Source organism: Pristis pectinata, chromosome 1 (genome assembly GCF_009764475.1).
Source record: "Pristis pectinata isolate sPriPec2 chromosome 1, sPriPec2.1.pri, whole genome shotgun sequence".
Lineage (NCBI taxonomy): Eukaryota > Metazoa > Chordata > Chondrichthyes > Rhinopristiformes > Pristidae > Pristis > Pristis pectinata.
This window is the reverse complement of record NC_067405.1, coordinates 60917742-60942477: the sequence shown is the minus strand read 5'-3', so window position 1 is coordinate 60942477 and position 24736 is coordinate 60917742. Positions and strand designations below refer to the sequence as shown.

The window sequence follows — 24736 nt, the reverse complement described above, 5'->3', positions numbered from 1 at the left end:
AACCCTTCAAACTATGGACTATGCAACAACTTTATAAATTTGAAGATGACGTTACAGAGACATAATCGCTTTTCTCAAGCGCATTAGACTAGCTATCCAACTTTAAAGCTGGACTCAGATTGTTGCTCCAAATCAGCCACACAAAAGGGGGGAGGAGAACAAAGTGGTAGGCGTGCTGTCAATCATGCAGAAGGCAATAAAAAGGAATAATATTCCATATCACAGTCAGGAGAAATTATTAGCCAGGAGTTTAAGTTGGAATGGATGGGGAAGGACCAAAAAACATGACTGGAGAGATTTAAGTAGGAAGCTGTGGGAAAGTTGACGCGGGTCTGGAAGTGGTGATGTGTATCAGGGTGCTGGAGAGTTAGGGAGTTTAGAAATGGGCCAGCCGTTAGTTGGGGCTGTGGGGTCTGGGCTGCTCTTTATTGGAAGGTGCAGGATGATGACTGTGATTGTTCTGCTCAGAGCAAATGAGATTGAGGGGGCAGCAAGGGTATTTTTCATTTATGAACGTTCAGTTGATGAAGTTTTGTTTTAACAGCATTAACTCTTAGGGCACTTCGCAATTTATTAATTTATTTTCACTGAAATAATGAATTCTGAAATCCCGATGGTTCACCATCTAGCTCTGGTGAAAGAAAGGAATGAGGCAAATGGAAAAGTGCAGTTGCCCAAATTGATTAGTTTTTAACGGCACCATTGATCACCTTTGATTCTCCAGGTGATCTTCACTACGTTGTCCGTCCACTTAGCAGGGCCCTGGTTGCCATGCTCCCTATCCTCTTGCCAGGGACCCAGTTCCTGGGTCACCTGTCCACTTGCTGGGGCCCCAGATCCCACACTCCCTGTACACTCGCTGAGGTCCCAGTCTCTTTAAAGTCATCTAGCTCTGTTGGCTATGCTCACTTGAAACTGACTTGTTTCCCACGTTCTCTTTAAACTTAACGGTACCTTGTTTCCCATGCTCCCTTTAAGCATACTGTGTGACATTTAAAGAAAAAAAATGTGATGGACCATTGATAGATTGACTTCTGATAGTCCAGAATATCTGCTCGTCCAGTGCCACCAAAGTCCCAAACATGCCAGATTAAAGGAGTTTTACTGCACCTTAATGTATTTTCCACAACCTTCTTGATTTACAAAATTTTACTGAAACTAAATGTTTTCTGAAAAGCACAACACTTTGTAAATCAAGGAATACATGCACAAGATCAATGTTTAATAGGGTAAAATGGTGGGAAGCTGTTCAAAGACCAAGGGGTACAGATTTAAAATTTAGACTGAAGGGCTGTGAGAATTTTTTTAACACACTGACAGTGTTCAAGAACTGGTAACAGTGGTGATACAAGGTGAGTCAGGGACTTCCAAGGGAATTGGTTAGGTACTTGAGGGAGAATAATTTGCAGGGCAGTTGTAAAAGAGCGGGAGAATGGGATTTATAGGATTGTTCCACCCCATGGACATGATAGACTAAATGGTTTATTTTAATGCCATAATAATTTTATGATAACAAGTAATGGTCTCAACAGATAATTGCATAATGTTAGTGACGAATTGTCTAATTTGAACTTGAGTAAGAATGTATCATAGCATATATTTGTGGTTACCTGCCTTATTGGTCTAAACTTCTTTTTGCACAGTTGTTTCTTTGGGTATGATTACATGATCCAGAAGTGGTCTCTGTATTTCTACACAAACTTTCAGGAACTGGAAATCACACTGATTTTGCTCAGAGATGGTGGTAATTTAAGTTCTATTTGGAATTGATTAGTACTATTAAGCCAGTGTTTTAAAAATGACTTTACTCAATACATCCAGCACCAATCTAGTTTGGCCTATCAAACATTTTGTTAATGTAGAAAAGGCAAGGTCTTTTAATAAATAATTTTTATTTGAACCATTAATCAGAGCCAGGCATACAAAGGCAACTGTCATAAAACCAGTCATCTAGTCTGCTAACAGTGACTGTTTTCAGTTGGTATATTGACTAAAAAGCAGTTAGCTAAAGAGTGATACATGGCAATGGACTCGGTCTGGTTTAGTTCTAGTCTAGTTCTAGTTCCACCTCAGCATAGCACCATTGAAAATGAGTGCCTTATGCAAATGAATTTCATGTAATCCTGTTACTTTACCATTTATATTAGATTATCCTTTACGCCTTAATAGGCAGCCCAAGGACTCCTTGCCTGATCAGCTAAAAAGACGTGCCTTTTGCTAGTAGGATCCAACATTAATTTTGAAACAAACTGAGATCATACACAAAATATACTGACAGCATAAGGATGTAATTACATTGACTGATTAAATGCTGTCTTGCCCATGGCAGGACAGGCAGGATATTTTCATAAAGGAACTTGTCAAAAATTATATTAATCAGCAGCAGGCATGTAAATTTTAGTTATAAAATGAATAGTCTAGTCTGTTAACAGTATTAGAACCTTGTTTTCATTGGATTGCAGTTAGTTTATTGTTTAGAATGTAGTTGGTGGTTTGATATAAGACAATGGTCTCAATCCTGGTCAGTTACCGCTCTGTGTAAGATAAGATAAGATTTCTTCATTAGTCACATGTACATCGAAACACACAGTGAAGTACGTCTTTTGCGTAGAGTGTTCTGGGGGCAACCCACAAGTGTTGCAATGCTTCTGGATATTTTACACCTTCTAAGGGGCATTCCCAAGATTGTTTAATCAGCCAAGGAGAATCTCTTTATGAGTAGGAGGAAAAGAATGATTTTCTTTTAATCAGGTTTGGGGAGGAAGTGGGGGGTGGTGCCAAACAGCACATGGAAAATGGAGAACCTCATCCTTTCTGTCAGGTTTCAAAGTCATATGCAGAAATGTAGACATGCATGTCCAATAGGCATGGACTGCCAGTTAACTTCACATTTTAAGAGTTAATCATCTCCAGGTTTGGAGGTAAGAGGTCTTTATTCAGCATGGCAAGCACACATTCTGGAATAATCTCTTGGAAGACTCTCTCTGAACCCAAAGTACATTAAGGTTTTATACACTTTAAGCACAAAGATAACAGCAGGTGATTAAATACATTTTTAATTGTTACAATTACATAGTTTACTTCAATACTTTGGGTGTAGGCAAGTGACTCCATAGAATTGCATATTTACAGTGGCAGCACATTTCAACTGACAAGAACATCTTTGCATGTTCAAACACTTTTGTTGGGAATGCAGACACCATTCTTTTATCACTATCTTGAGAGACAGCTTTCTTTGCAGATGATCATAGTTGTTTGATTACTGCTTGTAGTTTACATGTGAACAGGTTTTCTTCTTGAAAACTGGTTCTTGTTTGTATAAATGGCTGCAACCTCAATCGGATTGAAATTGACATTCAACCCCTAATGATGTAGAAATATAAAATCTCTGTACCATCCAAAGGGCATGGATTAGCTGTTACCTTTACATTTTAAGAATTAATCATCTCCAGGACTAAAACCTGAACACTCCACTCTGATGTCGTGGAAACTGGCCTATAGTGGAGGTGGAGTTGCCAACCCTAATTATACATAATACTGAAGATTTCATCACATAATATCAATCCTTTAGTTATCCCACTTGTACTCTACAGCCAATGGCCATTCAATGTCCTTCTTCAATGAGATGGTACAAAGCCTTCCTCCACCAAAAAGAAAGTGAATTGACTCCATCACCCAATGGAATGATCCATGGCAATGAGATAAACAGCATTTGCACACATTTTATAACTAGTAAATCAAAGCACCCAAGGAGCATTTCCAGAACACTTGTTAGTGTGGCTCGTTTATTTCCTGGCCAGTCCAGGCCAATCCTGTATAACTGGTAACACCAAGCATTGGGTATGTTTATTGTCTCCGGCTTTGGAGTGCACTGACCTCAGGAGCCTGAAATGAAATTTAGCAACTTTTGTGGTCTTCTTGCTTTCTCATTCAATCTCACTAGTGCTGCACATTCTGGCATCCCTGGCATACACTGAATTGACGAGGGTATTATCTCTCTTGTGCAGAGAACATTTCTAATTCAAGAAACTGAATCACATTTGATCTATTGTAAAACGAACAAGTGGCTAACATAGTAGGAAATGTTGACAAGTGTTCTCTTGACTCTTGGCCACAATTGTATTTGGCTACCATTGGAATACTATAGAAAAGCCTGACAAATTGCTGCAGAACTCCAACCCTTGTTCCTGGGCTCTGCACAGTCCAAAACAATAACACAATCTACAACATCAGAAGGACATAGCCAGGTCAACAATCCTCTGGAAGGTTCACAGGGGTAGTACAGTTAAATGAAGATAAAAATAAACTGCAGATGCTGAAAATCTGAAATAAAAACTAAGTACTGGAAATGCCAGGCAGCATCTGTGGGGAGACAAACAGTTGATGGTTCAGACTGAAGACGCTTTGAACGTTAATATTGAAGCATTAACTCTTTCTTTTTCCACAGATGCTGCCTGACCTACTGAGTATTTCTAGCATTTTCTGTTTTTATTTCATTATAATTAAATGTTATTAGTGCTAAAGCTAAACTTCTGATTTTATGCAATGGGCAAAAGGTACCACAAATCGGAGGCTTCATTCAGCTTAAATATCTACTTGGAGTCCTAGCAGTGAGCGTTCACTTACTGCTTCCACTTCCTATGAAACTTTCTCCTGGACCATATCATCATCCAGAGGCAGAAATTTACTGCAGGATTTCATCCTTCACTTGTGGAATTAAAACTGATTATTATGCCCTATGCTCCGGGACAAATGTAATATGCCTATTGGTATTCCTTTAAAATTCTCCTACCTGCAACCTCCAGGGTCAGATCTGTGAGTCAGCAATCCTTATTAAAATTGTTTCTGTATCATCCCTTCATTATGCTTTTTCATGGGTAGGGAGAAAATAAGTGATAATGATATGAGCAGCACTAATTAGAACAGGAATTAAGCCTCCAGAAAGATTTATTAGAACATGTACAGCATGTGTTGGTGAAATCAGTGCATTCTTCGATCAATAATGCTGTACACAAAGAAAGCGGCGAAGAGCAATAAAAGTGTTTTGGAAACCACGCGTGTTAAAACTGAAAAAATAAACAGAAAATAAAATTAAAGCTTTTTGGGTGGAAAGTTTAAAATGTATCAATTGAAAATGAAATACATGTTTAGCAGTTCTTGTAAAGTTCTTTTTGTGGCCTTTAAAGGGCCGTTCATACACATTGAATTTCCAAATCTCTTGTATCAATAATGAAAACATTGTGACACAATCCTCACAAATAGTTTTCCATTCAGAGCAAGTTTATGATCAATGGTATAATCCTATGTTCTTATTAAAGACCATTATTTGTTAGATTATTTGTATTGAGCCTTACAAACCCAAATATGGCAATAAAATGTTAACTTGTGAGGCAATGAATCTAAAGAGCAAACATTTTCAAGACCTTTGCATTTTTGACTTGTGATTAACAGCCTTGTTTCTTTTATGGAAATGCACAAGTATTGACATCAAAGTCAAGGACAACCTCAAAATGTGGAAGGTCCAAGATGATCTTAGGAGCCAAACACACTTCACATTTGCTGATACAAGTCCAATTTATCTGAATGGGGTCACTGGCAGAGAGTGAAAATATAGGAGTGCAACTAAATGCTTTGTTTATTTCTTTTTTGTTTTACATTATCTTGATAATATACAGTATAATTATATTTTAAGGTATGTTTAATTGATTTTTTAATCTTTTATTCTCTAATTTAAATAAAAATGATTTAAGATTATTTTTTACATGTCTCTGTTTAACAGAGGCCTATTTGCCTCCACTAGTTTCAAGGAAGACTCTTAGATACAGCTTGGTCTTCCATCCGTAACCAATTTGCAGGTTGATTGGTGCAGGTGGGCGCCATCGGTGTTGAGTTCAGACATTGGCCTGGATCCAGCACACTCCAACCCAATAATGTCTTTTGTATAATTTACATATAGCACACTCAAGGAATTTTCTCAATATCGTTTGATACAAACTGAGTGGCGAGTAAAGGTAATGTTGGATTGGCTAAGTAAAGGGAATACTGCATACAGTTTTTAGCCCCCTTACCTAAAAAAAGATATAATAACATTGGAGGCAGTACAAAGAAGATTCACCAGACTAATTATTGGGATGAGAGGGTTTCCTATCGAAAGTAGTTTGGGCCTCTATTCCTTGGAGTTTAGAGGAATGAGGGGTGACCTTACTTAAACATACAAGATCCTAAGGGGGCTTGACAAGGGTGGATGCTGGGATGATTTCACTCGTGGGAGAGTCTTGGAAAAGGGGACATAATTTACAAGACAAGGGGCCGGTCATTTAAAACTGAGGTATGTAGAAATTCCTTCTCGCAGAGGTTGGTGAATCTCTGCAGTTCTCTGCCCCATTAGGTGGTGAGAGCTGGATCATTAGAAGTATTTATAGTGGAGGTGGATAAATATTTGAGAGATTGAGGAATAGAAGGGTATGGAGAAATGGCACAGAAGAGGAGCTTAGGCCAGCATGGATCAACCATCATCATATTAAATAGTGGGTCAGGCTTGAAGGAGCTGGTGGCATACTCCTGCTCCTATTGTACCAGTGGACTGACATGATAATCTTCACAAAACATTGTTCTATTTTTAATAAGCACTGAATAATTTTCTGTTGATTGAAGATGTAATCCTCCAGCATTATCAATATCGCTCTGGAATTGGTAAAACTCTTTGAGATGAACAATAATGTTTTGGTTTCCAAAAGCCTGGCTGGTTAAAAACTACCAGAATTGTTAGATCTGAAACATGCAGGTTTGATTCCCAATTGGTGCTGAATTATTGATTGAGTTGTAGCAGCATGTTACAGGATAACTAACCTTGCTATCCCTGTTTCTGATGCCTGCTCTGTTGTTTGATACACAATCTGTTGGAATAGATTAGAGGGATGCAAGGTGAGGATTTTGTCCCAGTTCAGTTGTAGCACCTACCTTAATCATATTGTATGCTGATATGTACTCTTTGGAATTAGACATCACAATTGGCTGTTTTGGCAAGGTATTGGGGCATCACCGATGCTCATGTCATCACATTAAAACATGGGCCTGCAGGGGAAGATGGAAGGGAGAGGAGAAATAGCATCAACAATATCAAATTGAAATATTTAACTTGAATGAAATTGTTGGAGCTGGACTGTTAAGTTTAGACAGCACTTTGTGCTTCAAATATTTTATTTTATTTACCACTTACCAAAAGGGCATTGAGCTAGAATTGAGTTTCTCATCATAATGTCACCGCTATTATCAGAAATAGTATCAATGAGTTACTTATTCATATGATCTTAAAGTGGCTGAGTTGGACTGTTGCAATTGCCATCAGCATGAATACAGTGCTTTGACTATATGTCTTCATTTACCAGGAGGCATGAATATTTACATCTGAGCTAAGTCACAGTAGAACTAAATAGGAATGCATGCAGTTTGCTATGCCAAAACAGGTTAAGTTTCACAGAACAACTTTTGTCCACAGTATTTTAAAGGCTGTTTTACATAAAAATTACATGTTGTTAAGGCAACAGGAAATAACTACACTGTGCATTAATCAATCTGAAATACATTGTATTTTCCACTCACTATTTTTCCTTGTACTATATTTAGTGTTTGGTGTAAGATTTAAAAGGAAATCTAGAATAAAAATAACAAATGCAAACAGTACATAGCAAAATATCAGGTTTAAAAATAAGTTAGAAATTTGAGTAAGCCATTTTATCAGCTCTGCCATTGTCATAAAGAGGGGTGCTTTATGAAAAGAAAAAAATGAGGAAGAGTTAACAAAGATAGGGACACAAGAGATTCTGCAGATGCTGGAATCTGAAGCAAGTCGGAGAGGTCTGTGGCAGGTCGTGGAGAGCGAGGCCCGGAGCTGTGGCAGAGACAGGGCCCACAGGTATCTCCGCATGGTGGCAAGGGCGGCGCGTGGAATCCAGTGGGACAAGTGTCAGAGAGGTCCATGGCAGAGCGAGCAAAGGGCTGCATTCTAGGTTCAGATTTGCTGAAGGAAGTACTGAAAAATCCAAAACCAAGACACAAAATGAAGAAAGAAAAATACCATGGATCTCCCAGCATCTGAATAATGAAAACGTAATGTAAGGCCTTTGCCAGAACCAGCTTTGTAGTAAAAGATTAATAATTTGCAATGTTACTGGACTGCATATGTCACGATAATCTTAGTCACATGAAAGCTTTTAGAAAGATAAAAGATGAGTTAACCATAGCTCCAAAGCTGCATAAGGAAATAAGGAACAAGAATTCATCTCCTGAAGGGTACACATTTGAAACAGCAGCGAATTTGTTCGTCCCACAGATTGTGACATAATTATCAATAACTTTTCATCATTTCATGTTATGTTTTAGATTTCCACCAGTTTTAGTATTTTTTTTGTTCTTCACTTCTTTCTTGTTTGATCTTGCTTTATCTTCTTTTGTGTTTATCTTTTTTTGTGTATCAATTCCCCAGATTACATTTATGATTAGGGGCTTATTAGGAGAGCAAGCTGAGCAACAGAAACACCAAAGGAGTCACAAGCAAGACAGATGTAATTGAAGAGATGTTAAGTGCTTGGGCACTGTGAAGAGACTGAAAGTAGTAGCAGAAGTTCTACAGACAGGAGAGAAGGAAGTTTTATGAGAAAGAAAGGAAGAAAATATTTTGGGGGTGGTCTGATTTATTTGCAATGTTCTGGTTAAGAGAAACAGGCAACAAAGAGCAAGTCTAATTTAGCTTAGTTTGACACTCCTGCCATTCCATATCATCTCTTGATTATAATATTATCAATATTAGATTTCTCACCTGTACTTTACAGAATGCCAGTAATTCTGGGAAATGGTGACATTCTTTGCAGTGGGAATGGCAAGAGGCTGCAGAGAAAACAGATAGCATCTGTGTGGCCTATTAGTAGTGTTTTGCTATGTAATCTATTTGCCACTACTTACACTTATAAATTCTTCCTCTTCACATACCTCACAATAACTGAGTTAAAAGTTCTAAAAAAAACTTGTGTTGAAGCATCTTTAGAGGCCAACTAATTGGCAGTGCTGATGTGCTGAAAAGAGTGTGATAAACTGCCATGAGGGGAATTAGAAATATATGACATTTACTAAATGAAGCATAGACTGCTGAAACTGAATTTTTATGAAACTGAGTTTTATCTCAAATGAATTTCACTCACTTCATCCATTGGGATCATTGGCACATACAATGGAGCATCTCCGGATTACAGATGTGATCCTTTGATTGTGTGAATCAACTAGCTCTAATGCATATTGTTTTTGCTTATTGACTATGCTATCACCTCATTGTTTAGTACTCTTGGTACTGCTCCCAGCATACCCTTCTGTAGTCGTCATTGAACAGGGTTGATCCCTTAGCACGATAGTAGTGATAGAGTGAGGGTTACACCCAGCCATGAGGTTACAGGCTGTGATGCGGGTGCTAGTCTACTGCTGCTGAGGGCAAAATGAGTGGATCGTGGATGCCCAGGCTTGAGCTGTAAGATTTCTTCTGAATCCATCCCATCTAGCACAACACAATGGATAGTATCTTCAGTGTGAAGCTAGCACTTTCTCTCACAAAGACTTTGTGGTGGCCACTTCCACCAGTACTTCCATGGACAAATGCACCTGGCACACGTAGGTTAGTCAGGGTGATGTCATGTAGGTTTATTCCCCCATGTCCCCCATGTACTCAGTACCTGTGACAGACCCAGTCTGACAGCTGTGTCCTTGGCAAGCCTGGTCAGTGGTGGAACCACCAAGCCGTTCTTGGTGATGGCCACTGAAATTCCCCAACAAGACTATTTCTGTGCCCTTGAAACTTCCAGTGCTTCAAACTTTATGACATGGAGCAGCATGATTCATCAGCTGAGGAAGGGCAGTAGGTATTAATTAGGAGGAGGTTTTCTTTCTCATATTCAAACTGATGCCATGACACTTAACAGGCCTGGAGTCAATGTTGAGGATTCCCAAGAGTTACTGCCTTCCAGTGTCACAGTGCAGCCACCACCTCCAGTGGGTCTGTCTCGCCAGTGAGACAAGATTCAGTGAATATGATGGTGTCTGGTACATTGAGGAGGAACTTTGCAAAGTCAGCTGGGTTGGGAGTGACTTTTCTAAGGCTGAAATCAAGTCCCAGCTTGGTGGCAGATGTTACGTTCAGTCTTATTTCCTTTCCTGTTTAAATGTCCAGAATACATTAGTCTGGTAGTTTTGCAAGATCATCATCATTATTGATTAGATGGTATCTTTTTTTTGTTTTCCAAATTACAGATTATTGATTGGACTTGAATTCCATAGCTGCTATGATAGGATTTGATCTTGTCTCTGGGTTGTTGTTCCACTACTATGATTAATATTCTCATAACTTAACACCATACTCTTTTAAGTCTGTTGTGGGGGCAGTTTAATACAAAATGTTAGGAGTGAAAATAGGTGGTATTCATCAAGTTAAATTGTAAATCATTTTTGAATTTCTTTTCAATAATGTGAATGATGTAATCTTACATTTTAAAATAACAATTAAAAATGTGATAATTATATTTTAGGCCCTTTATAATAGCAATTGCAAAACAAAATCGTTGGCCTCCCTCATGTACGTGTAGAGATTTGGTGAATAAAAAAAATGAAGTTTCTCATTCTGTCCTGGTCCCAACCACGTAGATGCCATGGCCAAGAAAGCTCACCAACGCCTCTATTTTCTCAGGAGTCTAAAGAAATTTGGCATGTCCACTTTGACACTCACCAACTTTTATGGATGCACCATAGAAAACATCTTATCTGGATGTATCGCAGCTTAGTATGGCAACTGCTCTGCCCAGGACCGCAAGAAACTGCAGAGCGTTGTGGACATAGCTCAGCACATCATGGAAACCAGCCTCCCCTGCATGGACTCTGTCTATACTTCTCACTGGCTCGGCAAAACAACCAGCATAATCGAAGACCCCACCCACCCGGCACATTCTCTCTTCTCCTCTCCCCCATCAGGCAGAAGGTACAAAAGCCTGAAAGCACATAACATCAGGCTCAAGGACAGCTTCTATCCCGCTGTTATAAGACTATTGAACGGTTCCCTAGTATGATAAGGTTGACTCTTGACATCACAATCCACTTAGTTATGACCTTGCACCTTATTGTCTCCTGCACTGCACTTTCTTTATAGCTGTGACACTTTACTTCAGCTTTAATTCTGTATTGCTTTACCTTGTACTACCTCATTGTACCGTGTAATGAATTGATCTGTATGGACGGTCTGCAAGACAAGCTTTACACGATACCTCGGTACAGGTGACAATAATAAAACAATTCCATTCACATGATAGCTCTTTATGTCAATTTAAGAATTTGACATCCATTGCTTTTACTATCCTTTGTAAATCCCACTTTTTTGTTATCCTATTTTTCAAAACTGGGGCAAACAATATCCACATATGAGGAAATGAAAGAATTCATTTGTTTTGATCATGCACTTGAATCAATTGGTATACTCTCATCTTTTGGAAAGCTATGGACTCTGAACTGTAAATTGCATTTTCAGTCTCTAATCCATCTTCATTCTCTTGAGAATAGGCTAGTGTTTTTTTTTCTAGACAATCATCAGTGCCTGGAGGTGTAGTTGAAATTTAGTGCCACACTCTTCAGTCACCTAAAATTGTTATAACATCCATTAGTTGACGGACTCATTTAGCACTGAGCATCTTTTTTCTCTGGAGTAGGAGTTGGAAGATGGGTGGTTGCAAAATTGGTGCAGCAGTTGACCTCATGAAATGATCATATGCATAAAGTAAATATTACACACACTTTAAGTCAATTTTATATTCAAAGCATGTGTTTGTATTACTGAAATAATTGGATTTGCAAAAGTAAGGTAAACCCTTTTCTACCTTTAAGTACAGATCACTTATTTATGGTAATGTGGTCATTTCAGTCAAATTTGGTCTTAATTTTTAATTCCATTATTCAAGATTGGTCTTAATTTTTAATTCCATTATTCAAGAACAATAAACCATTTTGTATAACTTTGGTTTTTTTAACATATAGACCCAATTGATTGTTTACAATTCTTTGCAAAAGGCCAACTCATGGCTTTTATTTGCATTTGGCCTCTTATGCTCTTTCCCAAAAATACAGAGGTTTGACAACAGTGTGTAAATGAAGATGGAAGTTTAAATTCATTACTTCACACTATTCTGAAAATGACAATAATTGTTTCTTTTTCATCCATCGATTCTCCATGCTATCCTTTTTTGAATTTCCCCCTCTTAATGCCTGCAGAAAGAAGGAAGAGAGCATATCAATGAGGGGATGTAAGGCAGGGGAACAAAGGAAAAGCGGAAAACCTGAGGAGAGGGAAAGTAAAAAAAAATAGAGGGGAAAGGGGATGACAACATAAAACATTTCTATGCTACTGTTACTCCAGTTAAAGCCAGATTCAGTTCTTAGCTGCAGTTCTCCAGTTGCCAATCTTCCTTTTATTCTCAAATCAGCATCAGTAATTACTCCACAAACTTTCATCATAAGGGAATCTGCTTAGAAAAGATGTAAAATAAAGTAGAGCTTCACTTATAATCTGCTAAAGTTCATCACCTGGAATTTCTGGGGCTCCGCATTTATACTTGACTGGCATGTGTTTATTCGCTTAGCTGACTTCTGGACCTGGAAGATCCAGCATAGAGGAGCAATGATGACTGGTAACTGCAGCTAAAAATTGAACCTGGCTTTAAGTGGAAAAATCCAGCAATATTTCTAATTGCTCCTTGGCATTCAGCTTCGCAGATGTAAAGAATGGACTTGGAGCTTGACTCACTGAGAGAAAAACTTTAAAAAAAATTAAGAATCTACAACATTGATCTGAATCAGTTACTAACAGCTTTAGAAGAACTCCCACATTTATACCAATGAATTTATATTTGCAAATATACAAGCAACAGCGACCTGTATAGTGCCATCAACATTGGAAGACATCTCAAGGTGCTTCACAGGTGCAAAATCAGACCTGATAATGAAATGTCACATGAAAAAATTGTAAGATAAATGACCCACTTTATTTGCATTTTATTTGTTTACCTGCATTGCATTTCTCTGTTGCTGCAGCACTGTATTCTGCATTCTGTTTTCCTTTTACTACCTCATTGTATGGCATGATCTGGCTGGATGGCATGCAAACAAAGCTTTTCACTGTGTCTTGGTACATGTGTACATGGTGTCTCGGTACACTCGGTACAATAAACCTAAAACTTGTTGAACGAGGCAGAGAGATTTAGGGAGTGCCAGATACGCATATTTTAAAAAAAGCTGTGAGAAAAAAATGCAAGTCCACAGTTTTCTTTGCCAATTTTATTGTTCATGATTTGCAAAAATAATTGCAACTGCCGATGCTGTCGATTCATCACTCTGGTCGGGTTATAGATGATTCAGTTTATCCATAAAACTGGAGTTTGCAATTCCTGAAGCAGCTTTGCACTAGCAAATATTACCAGTCATTATTACCTGCAGTTCACAAATTATGAAAGATATTTAGATACATTTTACTTTTGTTTTTAAAAGCAAAATTCTCTCCAAATAAGAGTTCTCAGTTTTGAAAATTCCTTGTTGTATTTGGAGATAAAGTTACAAGGTAAAAGTGCATTTTTATCTCTCAAGCCAATTATTTAATTGAAGTATTATCTCTTCTGCAAAAATCACAACCGTAGTTTAAGATCGTTAGAACTCCCAAACCAAAACTGCAGGAACTGATGTTTTCGCTCTGAGCCAGTACTAGATGGAGATTTTGAGATTTATAGGGGCATAAAATAATGCAGAGCAAATGTTTGTAGTTGAACAATTGAGAACAATAGCATATAGTTCGAGTGCTGAGAGAGGATCAACATATTGGTCTATTTGGCAGATGGACGAAGAGAAACTAATCCAGTTAAGCATATTGGATGGATTGGCATGGAGATAAAATAGCCTGTAATCCATTGATTGGCAGAGAGATTCATTGGGCAAGTAAGAGGGAAATTTTGGGATTCTGAACCAGGATTTGGGAGGGTGAAAGAGTATTTAAGCAGTTTGGTGCAGACTACAAATAAAAATCCTTCCTTTCTTCTTAATTATGGATAGCTTAGTCCACAACTACAGTATATGGAACTTAAAACATCATCATGTTGATCTCATACTTGTTAAATACTTAAATTATTTCATGTTGAGATAAACCTATATAGTTTGATTCCATTTTTACTTAACTGAAGAGGATGTCAACAAATAAAGCATTTTTTTTTCCAAGTTGTTATTGTACCATACTGTATTGTACATGGCTAAACCTATAGTGGCAACTGCTGGTAGTAATCGAATTACGAAAAGTAAGATGTCTTTAATAACTACTACAGTTTATGATCAATGGGCAAGCTTTAACCTCTCTAAAAAGGTGTGAGTTTCATGGAAGCAATAATGGAAACCTTAGTAGAACAAGTACTTGGTGGCCACAGTGAGTGTGCTTTCAGTACTTTAAGTTGTAAACCTAAGTGATGTATTTGGGAAAAACAAAAGTGATTTAACTGCCGTTCTCTGCAAACTATATTCTTTCTGTTATGCTATTTTTACAACATAATGAGAAGAACCTTCCTTAATAATTCATTCATCCAAAAGAATCCTACAATTCAGCATTTCTCTGGCATGCAAATATTTAGGTTTATCAGTTTTTTGCTGCTTGAAAGTCCATCAGATATTATGGGATGTGCAACTTCATCTCTTCTCTATCCTGTTAAATCTTTTCAAAGGCAGATTAGATCCCTTTATGGTGAATAAAACGTTAACATAAATTTAAATAAATAAAGCATTTTCTTCCCCCACGCTGTCACAATGCCATTCAGTTGAATAGATTTCCTGATCCCTTGCTAGGCCTTCCCGAACTCATCTCCAAACTTCTAGACCTAGGACTCAGCACCTCCTTCTGCAACTGGATCCTTGACTTCCTGACCAACAGACCACGATCAGTAAGGATAAGCAGCAACACCTCTGCCATGAGCATTCTCAACACTACGGCCCCACAAGCTGCTTCCTCAGCCCCTTACTTTACTCCCTATACACTCTCAACTGTGTGGCCAGACTCTGTTCTAACACCACCTACAAGTTCACAGATGACACCGCAATAGGGGGCCGGATCTCAACCAATGATGAGACAGTGTACAGGAAGGAAATAGAGAGCCTAGTGGCATGGTGTCAAGAGAACAACCTTTCCCTCAATGTCAGCAAAACAAAAGAACTGGTCATTGACTACAGGAAGTGAGGCAAAGTGCACGGCCCTACATGTATAAATGCTGCTGAGGTAGAGATGGTTGAGAGCTTCAAGTTCCTCGGTGTAAATATCACCAATAGCTTGTCCTGGTCCAACCGTGTAGATACAATGGCCATCAAAGCACACCAGTACCTCTACTTCTTCAGAATGCTTTGGAAGTTCGACATGTCCCCCTTGACCCTCACTAATTTTTATAGATGCACCATAGAAAGCATCCTATTTGGATGCATCACAGCTTGGTATGGCAACTGCTCTGCCTAAGACCGCAAGAAATTGTAGAGCATTGTGGACATAGCCCAGTCTATCAAGAAAACTGGCCTCCCCTCCATTGACTACATCTCCCACTGCCTTGGAAAAGCAGCCAACAGATTCAAAGACCCCTCCCTCCCCAGACATTCTCTCTTCTTTCCCCTTCCTTCGGGTAGAAGATACAAGTGCTTGAAAAAACACACCACCAGGCTCAAGGACAGCTTCCATCCTGCTGTTATAAGGCTCCTCAACAGACCTCTTTTACGATAAAGATGGACTCTTGATTTCTCAATCTACCTCGTCGTGGCCCTTGCACCTTATTTGTCAACCTGCACTGCACTTTCTCTGTAACTGTATCACTATATTCTGTATTCTGTTATTGCTTTTCCCTTTGTACTACCTTGATGTACCTATGTTTGGAATGATCTGTATGGATGGCATGCAAAACAAAGTTTTTCACTGTATCTCGGTACATGTGACAATAATAAACCAATTATTAAACCAGGTTTAAAGCTGAAGTGCATCCAGACTCTGTCGGGGAATCATTACTTTACCACATTCAACAGAGGATGCCACTATCTGATTCAAGATCAGTTAAGACTCCACATTTGCTAACGTGTCTACAGAAATCCAGGGTTTTCAGAGGCGGGAATGGGTGACAGCCAGTGGTTCCATTTTGTTTGTCATCTAGGTTCCATTTTGAACCATTGCCAGTTGGCCAGCAAAGCTCCACCCATAATCTTAATAAGTCCAATCCCACTGCTCTATTAAATTTCTGTTCTTTCTCTTGCTCAGCTTTTACTTATTGTTTACTAGATTTGTTAAAAAAAATCCATCTTTTGTGCTAATTTTATAATAACTTGTTATTTTGATTAATAACATATTTCCAAGGAACTACTGGAGAGCAATCATGAAAAATGCAAGGAGTCCTTCAGTACAAAGATGGTCTTTGATTTTCCATCATTCCCAGTTAATGAGGTTATGACTGAAAGTAAAGACCATCCATTGGATGCAGTGGCGTCTGTGTCAGTGGATGAAAATGAACACTGAAGTCGACAAATGTACATCAGGAAAATTAGCTGTCAAGAATTTGAAATAATTTGTGTATTTGAATTACAATCCCCTTTGACGAATGGGTGCACGGATGGTGGAGTTGTTGGCTCAGCACCAGCAATCCAGACTCATGCTGTGGAGTTTGCACTCGTGGTGCTGTGGAGTTTGCACGTTCCCTCTGTGACCACCTGGGTTTCCTTCAGGCTCTGCTGCTTTCCATCCAGGTGGTAGGTTAATTAGCCATTCTAAATTGTCCCTATTTTTGTGTATGGGTGGTGGGGTGTCAGGAAAATTAGTGAGGGAATGAGATTGCAATGTGAGCTGCCATAGAATTGATGGGCCGAATGGCTTCCTATATTATAAAGAAACATTGAAATATTAGGGGCCTGAGGGATTTAAAAACGTGCATTTCAGTTAACAGACTAATACATCTTTATTATGCAATAGGTATGGTGCCTTCTTACTCTTCAACAGTGACCAAACTTCAAAACATACACTTGCCATGAAGCATCTTGGGACATTCCAATAGGAAGTCAAATGTGCTGTAGTTTGGTCCTGTTCAGTTGAGGAAACTACCATGTTTCGAGATGTTTGCCAGTCATCAATATCTGTGGGGAATTCTGTCATACTGTTTGAATCAAATTTATTTCAAAGGTGTGAAAGGTTTAATAATAAGCACCAAAGTCATGGTTCTAACAGGAGCAGAAATCCAGAGCAACAATAGGACCATTCCAGGAAACTTGCAAAAGTCTGTTCACTGAGCTTATGTTTAGAGCAGTGAAGAGTTGTTTATAGCAGCTCGCAAATCACAACTCTTCAGAGTAAAAATGTATTTCAGTTGAGTTTTTAGTTTTAAAATAAAAATCATCCAGGTGAAATGTTTTCAGCTCTCAACATGATCTGCTCTTGAAGGTAATGTTAACAGTGGCTGCCTCACTGCAAAACCAAACCAGATCATATAAAGAAACTGTGTTAACAGAGCACCTTTTAGCTTCAGAATAACCAAAGATAGTTACAATTTTGTCATCAACCTTCAAAAGTGTGTCTGTTGAAGTTTACGTCAGTGATGATCTGATAGCTGGTTAGTCGCTGCAGGGTTTTCCATTTTTGGAGGCATTAATGACATCTAGTTTCTGCCAAGTTAGATTTCTATGATTTCATTTCATTCTTGCATTCTTCCTTGGGCAATGAGGGGATCATATCACCTCCCTTGTAATGGGATTCCATTCCAGCTCGCCACTGCATCAGCAGATAATAATCGGCACCAGGTTTAAAAGCATTTTAACCTGCTTTAAGAAGACCACTATCATCCCAGTACCTAAGAAAAACAAGGTAATGTACCTTAATGACTACTGCAGGGTGGCTCTGACATCCACCATCAGGAAGTGCTTTGAGAGGCTCATCATGGCATGCATTAACTCTAGCCTCCCAGACAACCTTGAGCCACTGCAATTCTCCTACCGCCGAAACAGGTCTATGGTGGACGCCATCTCCCTGGCCCCACACTCATCTCTGGATTATCTGGACAGAAAAGACACCTACTTTAGACTATTGTTTATTGACTACAGCTCTGCCTTCAATACTATAATTTGAAGCAAACGCATCACCAAACTCCATGACCTGGGACTCAACACCTCCCTGTGCAACTGGGTCCTTGACTTCCTGACCAACAGACCGCAGTCAGTAAGGATAGGAGGCAACACCTCTGGCACGATTATTCTCAGCACTGGTGCCCCATAAGACTGCGTCCTCAGTCCCCTACTTTAATCCCTATGTACTCTAATTGCATGGCCAGATTCTGCTCTAACTCCATATACAAGTTTGCAGATGATACCACTGTAGTGGGCCACATCTCAAATAACGATGTGTCAGAGCACAGGAAGGAGATCGAGAACTTAGTGACATGGTTTCATGACAACAACATTTCCCTCAATGTCAGCAAAACAGAAGAGCTGGTCATTGACTTCAGGAAGTGGGGCGGTGCACATGCTCCTGTCTACATTGACGGTGCTGAGATCAAGAAGTTTGAGAGCTTCAAGTTCCTAGGAGTGAACATCACCAATGGCCCATCCTGGTCCAACCACATAGACGCCACGGCCAAGAAAGCTCACCAGCACCTCTACTTCCTCAGGAGGCTAAAGAAATTTGGCATGTCCCCATCGACCCTCATCAATTTTTATCGATGCACCAAAGAAAACATCCTATCCGGGTGCATCACGGCTTGGTATGGCAACTGCTCTGTCCTTGATTGCAAGAAACTGCAGAGAGTTGTGGACACAGCTCAGCTCATCACAGAAACCAGCCTCCCCTTCATGGGCTCTGTCTATACCTCTCGCTGTCTTGGTAAAGCAGCCAGCATAATCAAAGACCCCACCCACCTGGGACATTCTCTCTTCTCCCCTCTTGCATCGGGCAGAAGCTACAAAAGCCTGAAAGCACGTACCACCAGGCTCAAGGACAGCTTCTATCCTGCTGTTATAAGACTATCGAACGGTTGCCTAGTACGATAAGATGGACTCTTGACCTCACAATCTGCCTCATTATGACTTTGCACTTGATTGCCTACCTGCACTGTTAGTTACCTACCTGCATTTTCCCTGTAGCTGTGACACTTTATTCAGCATTCCGTTACTGTTTACCCTGTACTACTTCAATGCACTGTGTAATGAATTGATCTGTACGAACGGTATGCAAGACAAGTTTTTCACTGTACCTCGGTACATGTGACAATAATAAACCAATTCCAATTTTTTAGATTGGTCATCTACAGGCAAGGCAAGTGGCATAGAAATTACACGGCTGTATTTACTCAGTATGCTGGATCGTGCTATACTAGGGTTGCTGTCTGGAATATCCATTCACTATCCTGGCATGCTTACCTTTACCTGGGCCAGTGGTGGAGGGTCCATCTCACTGACATCCCACCCCATGGCTGGAGCTTTGTCTTCTTTCAAATCTACAACTGAATTTAACAGGATTTTAATGTTTCTTAAAAAAAACTATTGAAATTGTTGTAAATCATTAAAAAAATGTAAAATGCTAGTTTTATCCTAATCTGAAGGCCTGTAATCCCTATTGAACTGAATGAGGCTTTGGATGCTGCTTCAGGTCCAATAAGATTGAACTGTGCTAATGAACTCCAAGGGGAGTCCAGTGGTGGAGTAAATGGTAGATTCAACCCCTGCCCTTCCACAACTCAGAATTTGTCAGTAAGTCCTACAGTTCTGTGCTTCACAGTGTGTGGATCTCATTCTGAGACTTAGTTCAATGTGACTAGCTAAGTGTTATAACCAAAACGTTTCAACCCAATGTATGATAACCAAGTGAAGAAACTGTCTGTCCTATCAATCCCAATCTTTCCCCAGTCCATGCTCAAGTCTCTCTCTCCATTTATCAGTTAAGGTTAATTCCACCTTTGTATTTCACAGGCACAAAAAGTTTAGACAAGAAGATGGGTTTATCACTTAAGAAGAATCACAGCCCTCTGAAGACACCACCTCATGTGCTACAATCCCAGATGCCGCAAGTGGTCTACCTAAAGGATATTGTCTGTTACCTGTCACTATTGGAGCGAGGGAGAGCTGAGGATAAGCTCGAGTGTAAGTTAACCGTTATTGTTTTTTGTCAGAATCGAAGACTTGGGCAGTTGTAAAATGATTTCATTCTAGAAGGAAGAAATCAGTAATTTTCCTTGTTGCATCTATATTGCAGTTTAAATGTAGCTAATTTTCCCAAAGGACTTCAATGTCAAGAAGCATTGCACATAGAACAAATTGAGAAAAAGATCAATATGACCTTCATCATAGCTTTAGTTCAATATAAGCCTACTCTCTTCACCAGCTTTGAAATTGCTTTTTACTCTTTTCCTACCACAGTTGCTTGACCAGTAATCCTAGCTCTGTTCATGAGCAATCTCCCCACAGGTCTGCTAGAGCTAAAATAATTCTGTATGTAACATTGAATCAGCAGCTGGTATTTTCATTCACAACAGTGGTGTATAGTTGGAATAATTGGAGCAGATGAAACATAAAATGTTGAGGGAAAAATGTTGGATTAATTTGAAATTGTCAGATTAAAAAAATCGCATCTCAGTAACGTGTTTAAATGCTTCCATTAAACTGCACAATAACAGAATTTAAATACTTTTCTGAAAGTTCTCTCTTGCTGATCCATCCTGAAATAATTCATAGTTAGTGTATTTGCAATTGTAAGCCGGAAAGAGGTCTGAGAGGATGGTTGGGGCATTAAATTGGACTTAGATGATTGAGTCCAGAATTTTATTTGGTATACGATATTTTTCTACCTCCAGAATCAAAAGTTGGAGTTAGGTTCATTCACACAATTATAAATACTTATTTGGCTCATTTGAATTAAGAGCTGTAAAATTTTGGTTGTCTCTCATTGCAGCTTGTACTTGCATGGATCAGAAATCTTTTGCTGGTCATCCAAAATGACCTTAAATAGTCACATCATGAAATGTCCAAACCATTCTGGATTTGTCTAGTTTGGATGAATTGTCTTTCCTCCAGTCTGTTGGCTGTGGCAGTTGAGAAATAATGAATTTTCCTGTTCCAGTCATATTTGGCAAGAATAAGCCACAATGAATATTTAAATAGAAACAAGAAGTCAACTGACAGCTTAGTGATAAATTCTGCTCTATTTTAATACTGAGGTTCATATATTTTGCTGTCATGCATTGCTATATATAAACTCCATACTCTCTTCAAAATCATTTCACCAAATAACTGTAGTGAATGTTTTGAAATCTGCATTGTAAACTAATCTGCCCTCTAAATCAATTGTGAGGATTATTTTAATCAGTTCAGGCATTTGTTGATTTCAGCATAAAACAATGCTTTCAAAACTTGACATTATTAATGATATGTTCCAGTCTATTGACTTCACATTGATAGAATAATCTTATCACACCATTTATTGTTTATGTTGTCAAAGACCAGCTGCCTAAATTCAGTTTAGTTGTCTTGTGTGATAATTGATTTTACAGCCAAGCACTAATTCAGAACATTCACTGGGAGAAAATTAATAGCCATTTATGTAAATATGGACTAAGAAAAAAGACTTCAATAAGGGCTGATTTTGACTGAAGAAAGAATTTTTCGATAAAGTCTCAAAGTGGTTGATAATGATGGTGCAGTTCAAGTCATGTCGAGTTTATTGTTATGTGCACAAGTAAGGTGAGGTACAGTACAATGAAAAACTTGCTTGCAGTAGGATCAGAGGCACAGACAACACACAGAATATAAGTTATACAGAAATTATACAACACAGTGAAGAGAGAAAAAAAGAGACTGTGCAAAAACAAGACATTAGTGCAAAAAGACACAATTAGAGACAAGTCCAGGGTTGTGCAAGAGCTGGTCTATTAGTGTTCCATGGATGGGTTTACGGGTTTTCAAAAAGTATTTTGTAAAATACTTCATTCAAGACTGGTTAACAAACTTGATGCCTGTGGGATAAAAACTGTAATATCAAAGAATTTTTTCTTCCCAGCGTGAAGTGAGGTATACAGTGGTGTTCCCTATTACAAGGACCACTGCCTGATAAATATTATTGTTGATAAATATTAATATCTTGGTGTTACTGACCATAATTTCAAGTTTGCAAGTGATACAAAACTTGGAAATGTAACAAGTAGAGAGTGAGATAGTAATAGAACGGGAGGACATCGACTGGCATTTAGAATAAGCACTCTTGTAGCAGATGAAACTCAAAACGGAGGTTTACATCTTGGTAGGGGGAATAAGAGAAAGTACAAGTTAAATGATACTACTATAAAGATTGTGCAAGGACACGGTATGTTAATGCATAAATTTTTAAAGATGGCAGGACAGGTTAGCAAAACAGATCACGATGAAGCATTGCCATTCTTGGACTTTATTTATAAAGGCATAAAATGAAAAAGTCAAATGGTTACACTAAACCTGTATAAAATATTTGTCCAATTCTGGCTTGAAGTATTGTGGCTAATTCTGGACACTGCACTTTTGGAAGAACATTGAAAGGTTTGCTGAGAGAGAAAAAAAAGGAGTTTAATAAAATTATTCTGGTGATAAGGGATCAGAGTTATGTGTAGAGACTGGAGAAACTGTGCTTCTTTTCAGTAGAGCAGAGAAGGATAATAGAAGATATGCTTGGCAAGTTTAAAATCTGGAAGGGTTAGATGCAGTAAATTATGAGAGACTGTTTTCAGTGACTGAAGGGGTTGACAACCAGAAAAAGATGTAAGATGATAGGCAAAAGAACTTGGGTGACATGAGGTAAACTGTTCATTGAGCATCCAGCAGTCAGAATGTGTTCCCTGGTGGGGTGATAGATAGAGTTTAAATAGAGAAATTCTAAAGGGATTTAGGTAAAAAGGGAAAAGAGGTCTAAATGTATGGGGAAAGGGCAGGGGTGTGAGACTAGCTACTCTTAAAGAGTAAGCACTGTCAATGGGCTGAATAGTATCCTCCTGAGCAGTATTATTCTATGATTGATGCAAAATTGTAAGTATTCCATATAATCATCTAGATAATTTGTAAACCATTTGGAATGCAAATTGTACATGCTCATTTGTCTTTGGTGAGAACAAAACAAAATTATAGGAAGATATCCAATATGTACCAGGTGGCCTTTTTGAAAATATTTGCTTTGGTGCTAAGCTTAGACTGTGAAAATCTGTTTCCAGCAGCTGGTCTCAGGCAAAAGAGAATGAAAAGTGGTTCATACTCATGATGTTAAATAGTAGGGATCACCCTTCTGTAATATTCAATGGGAAGCCGCCATCATCTTCCACTAGTATGACTTAGATGTAAAACTATTTCTTTTGGTGGTCACCATAACACCTGTTGCTGCTCCAAGATTGCAGTTGTGACAAGTATCAGATTACTGTGAAGCACAGACATCTTATTTATTGATCCTTAGAGAAGGTTCAGGTAGAGGAATTATTGCCTCAGCACCCTCAATGAATATTGTCCTTCTAGGGCCTCATCTCCCCCTCATCTTCCCTGTCGTCCAGCAGCACGTCCTGCTCTGTGTGCCCAACATGCATTCACTTGCTAAATTAGTAAATTGGTTTACTATTTACATGCAACGAGGTACAGTGAAAAACTTTGTTTTGCATGCCATCCATACAGATCATTTCATTACAACAGGGCATTGAGGTAGACAAGGGAAAACAACAACAGAATGCAGAATAAAGTGTTACAGTTACAGAGAAAGTGCAGTGCAGTCAGACAATAAGGTGCAAGGTCATAATGAGGTAGATTATGAGGTCAAGAGTCCTTCTTAACGTACTAAGGAACCGTTCAATCATCTTATAACAGCAGGATAGAAGCTGTCCTTCAGTTTAGTAGTATGTTAGTATGTGCTGTCAGGCTTTTGTACCTTCTGCTCGATGGGGGGGGGGGGGGAAGAATGTTGGGTCTTTGGTTATATTGCTGCTTTACTGAGGCATCAAGAAGTGTAGGCAGAGTCCATGGAGGGGAGGCTGGTTTCCGTGATGTGCTGAGATGTGTCCACAACTCTCTGCGGTTTCTTGCGGCATTGCATGGGGATTGCATATTAATGCACCCAGCGCTGGTGGCATCTGGGTTTGGTGGAACAATGAAGTCAACAAAAGGTATTCAGCAGCTGCCACACTGCTCCCTGAAGGTTTCTGCAGCTTGAGCCAACTCTATCCAGACAGAACTCCTGTAGAATTATTGCAACAGCGGGAAAAAAAATCGGCATTACCAAACTGTTGGTAATTCATCATCCCTGTTGGGGGTTCAACCTGCTGCTTAATGTATGCAGCTCGACAAGGTGAAGCTTAAGGCCTTTAGGTGAAACGTTGAGCTCCCAAATGTGTGTACTCAGTTATGATGTTCCTACTGCATATTTCGCAGTGGCTCAGCCAGTAGAGAGCTGCTGCCTCATAGCTGCAATGACCCAGGTTCGATCCTGACTTACGGTGCTGTCTGTGTGGAGTTTGCACGTTCTCCCTGTGACCTTGTGGGTTTCCTCCCAGGTATTCCGGTTTGCTCCTCCAGGATTGGTTGGTTAATTGGGTACTGTAAATTGGCTCTTGTGTGCAGAGGAGTAACAGAATTTAAGGGGAGTTGATGGGAATGTGGGGAAAATAATGGAATTAGTGTAGGA

At 39.1% G+C, this 24736-nt stretch overlaps 1 protein-coding gene across 6 annotated transcripts in view; it reads left to right on the top strand.

The window, feature by feature from the left end:
• The window catches only part of LOC127571220 (diacylglycerol kinase beta), a 450652-nt gene that overhangs the window by 168748 nt on the left and 257168 nt on the right, over positions 1–24736 (top strand). For all 6 annotated transcript variants that reach the window (XM_052017450.1, XM_052017424.1, XM_052017441.1 and 3 more), the window contains one exon: positions 20026–20196. In XM_052017450.1, coding sequence (XP_051873410.1) covers positions 20026–20196 — 171 coding nt within the window. The remainder of the gene's footprint in view (positions 1–20025; positions 20197–24736) is intronic.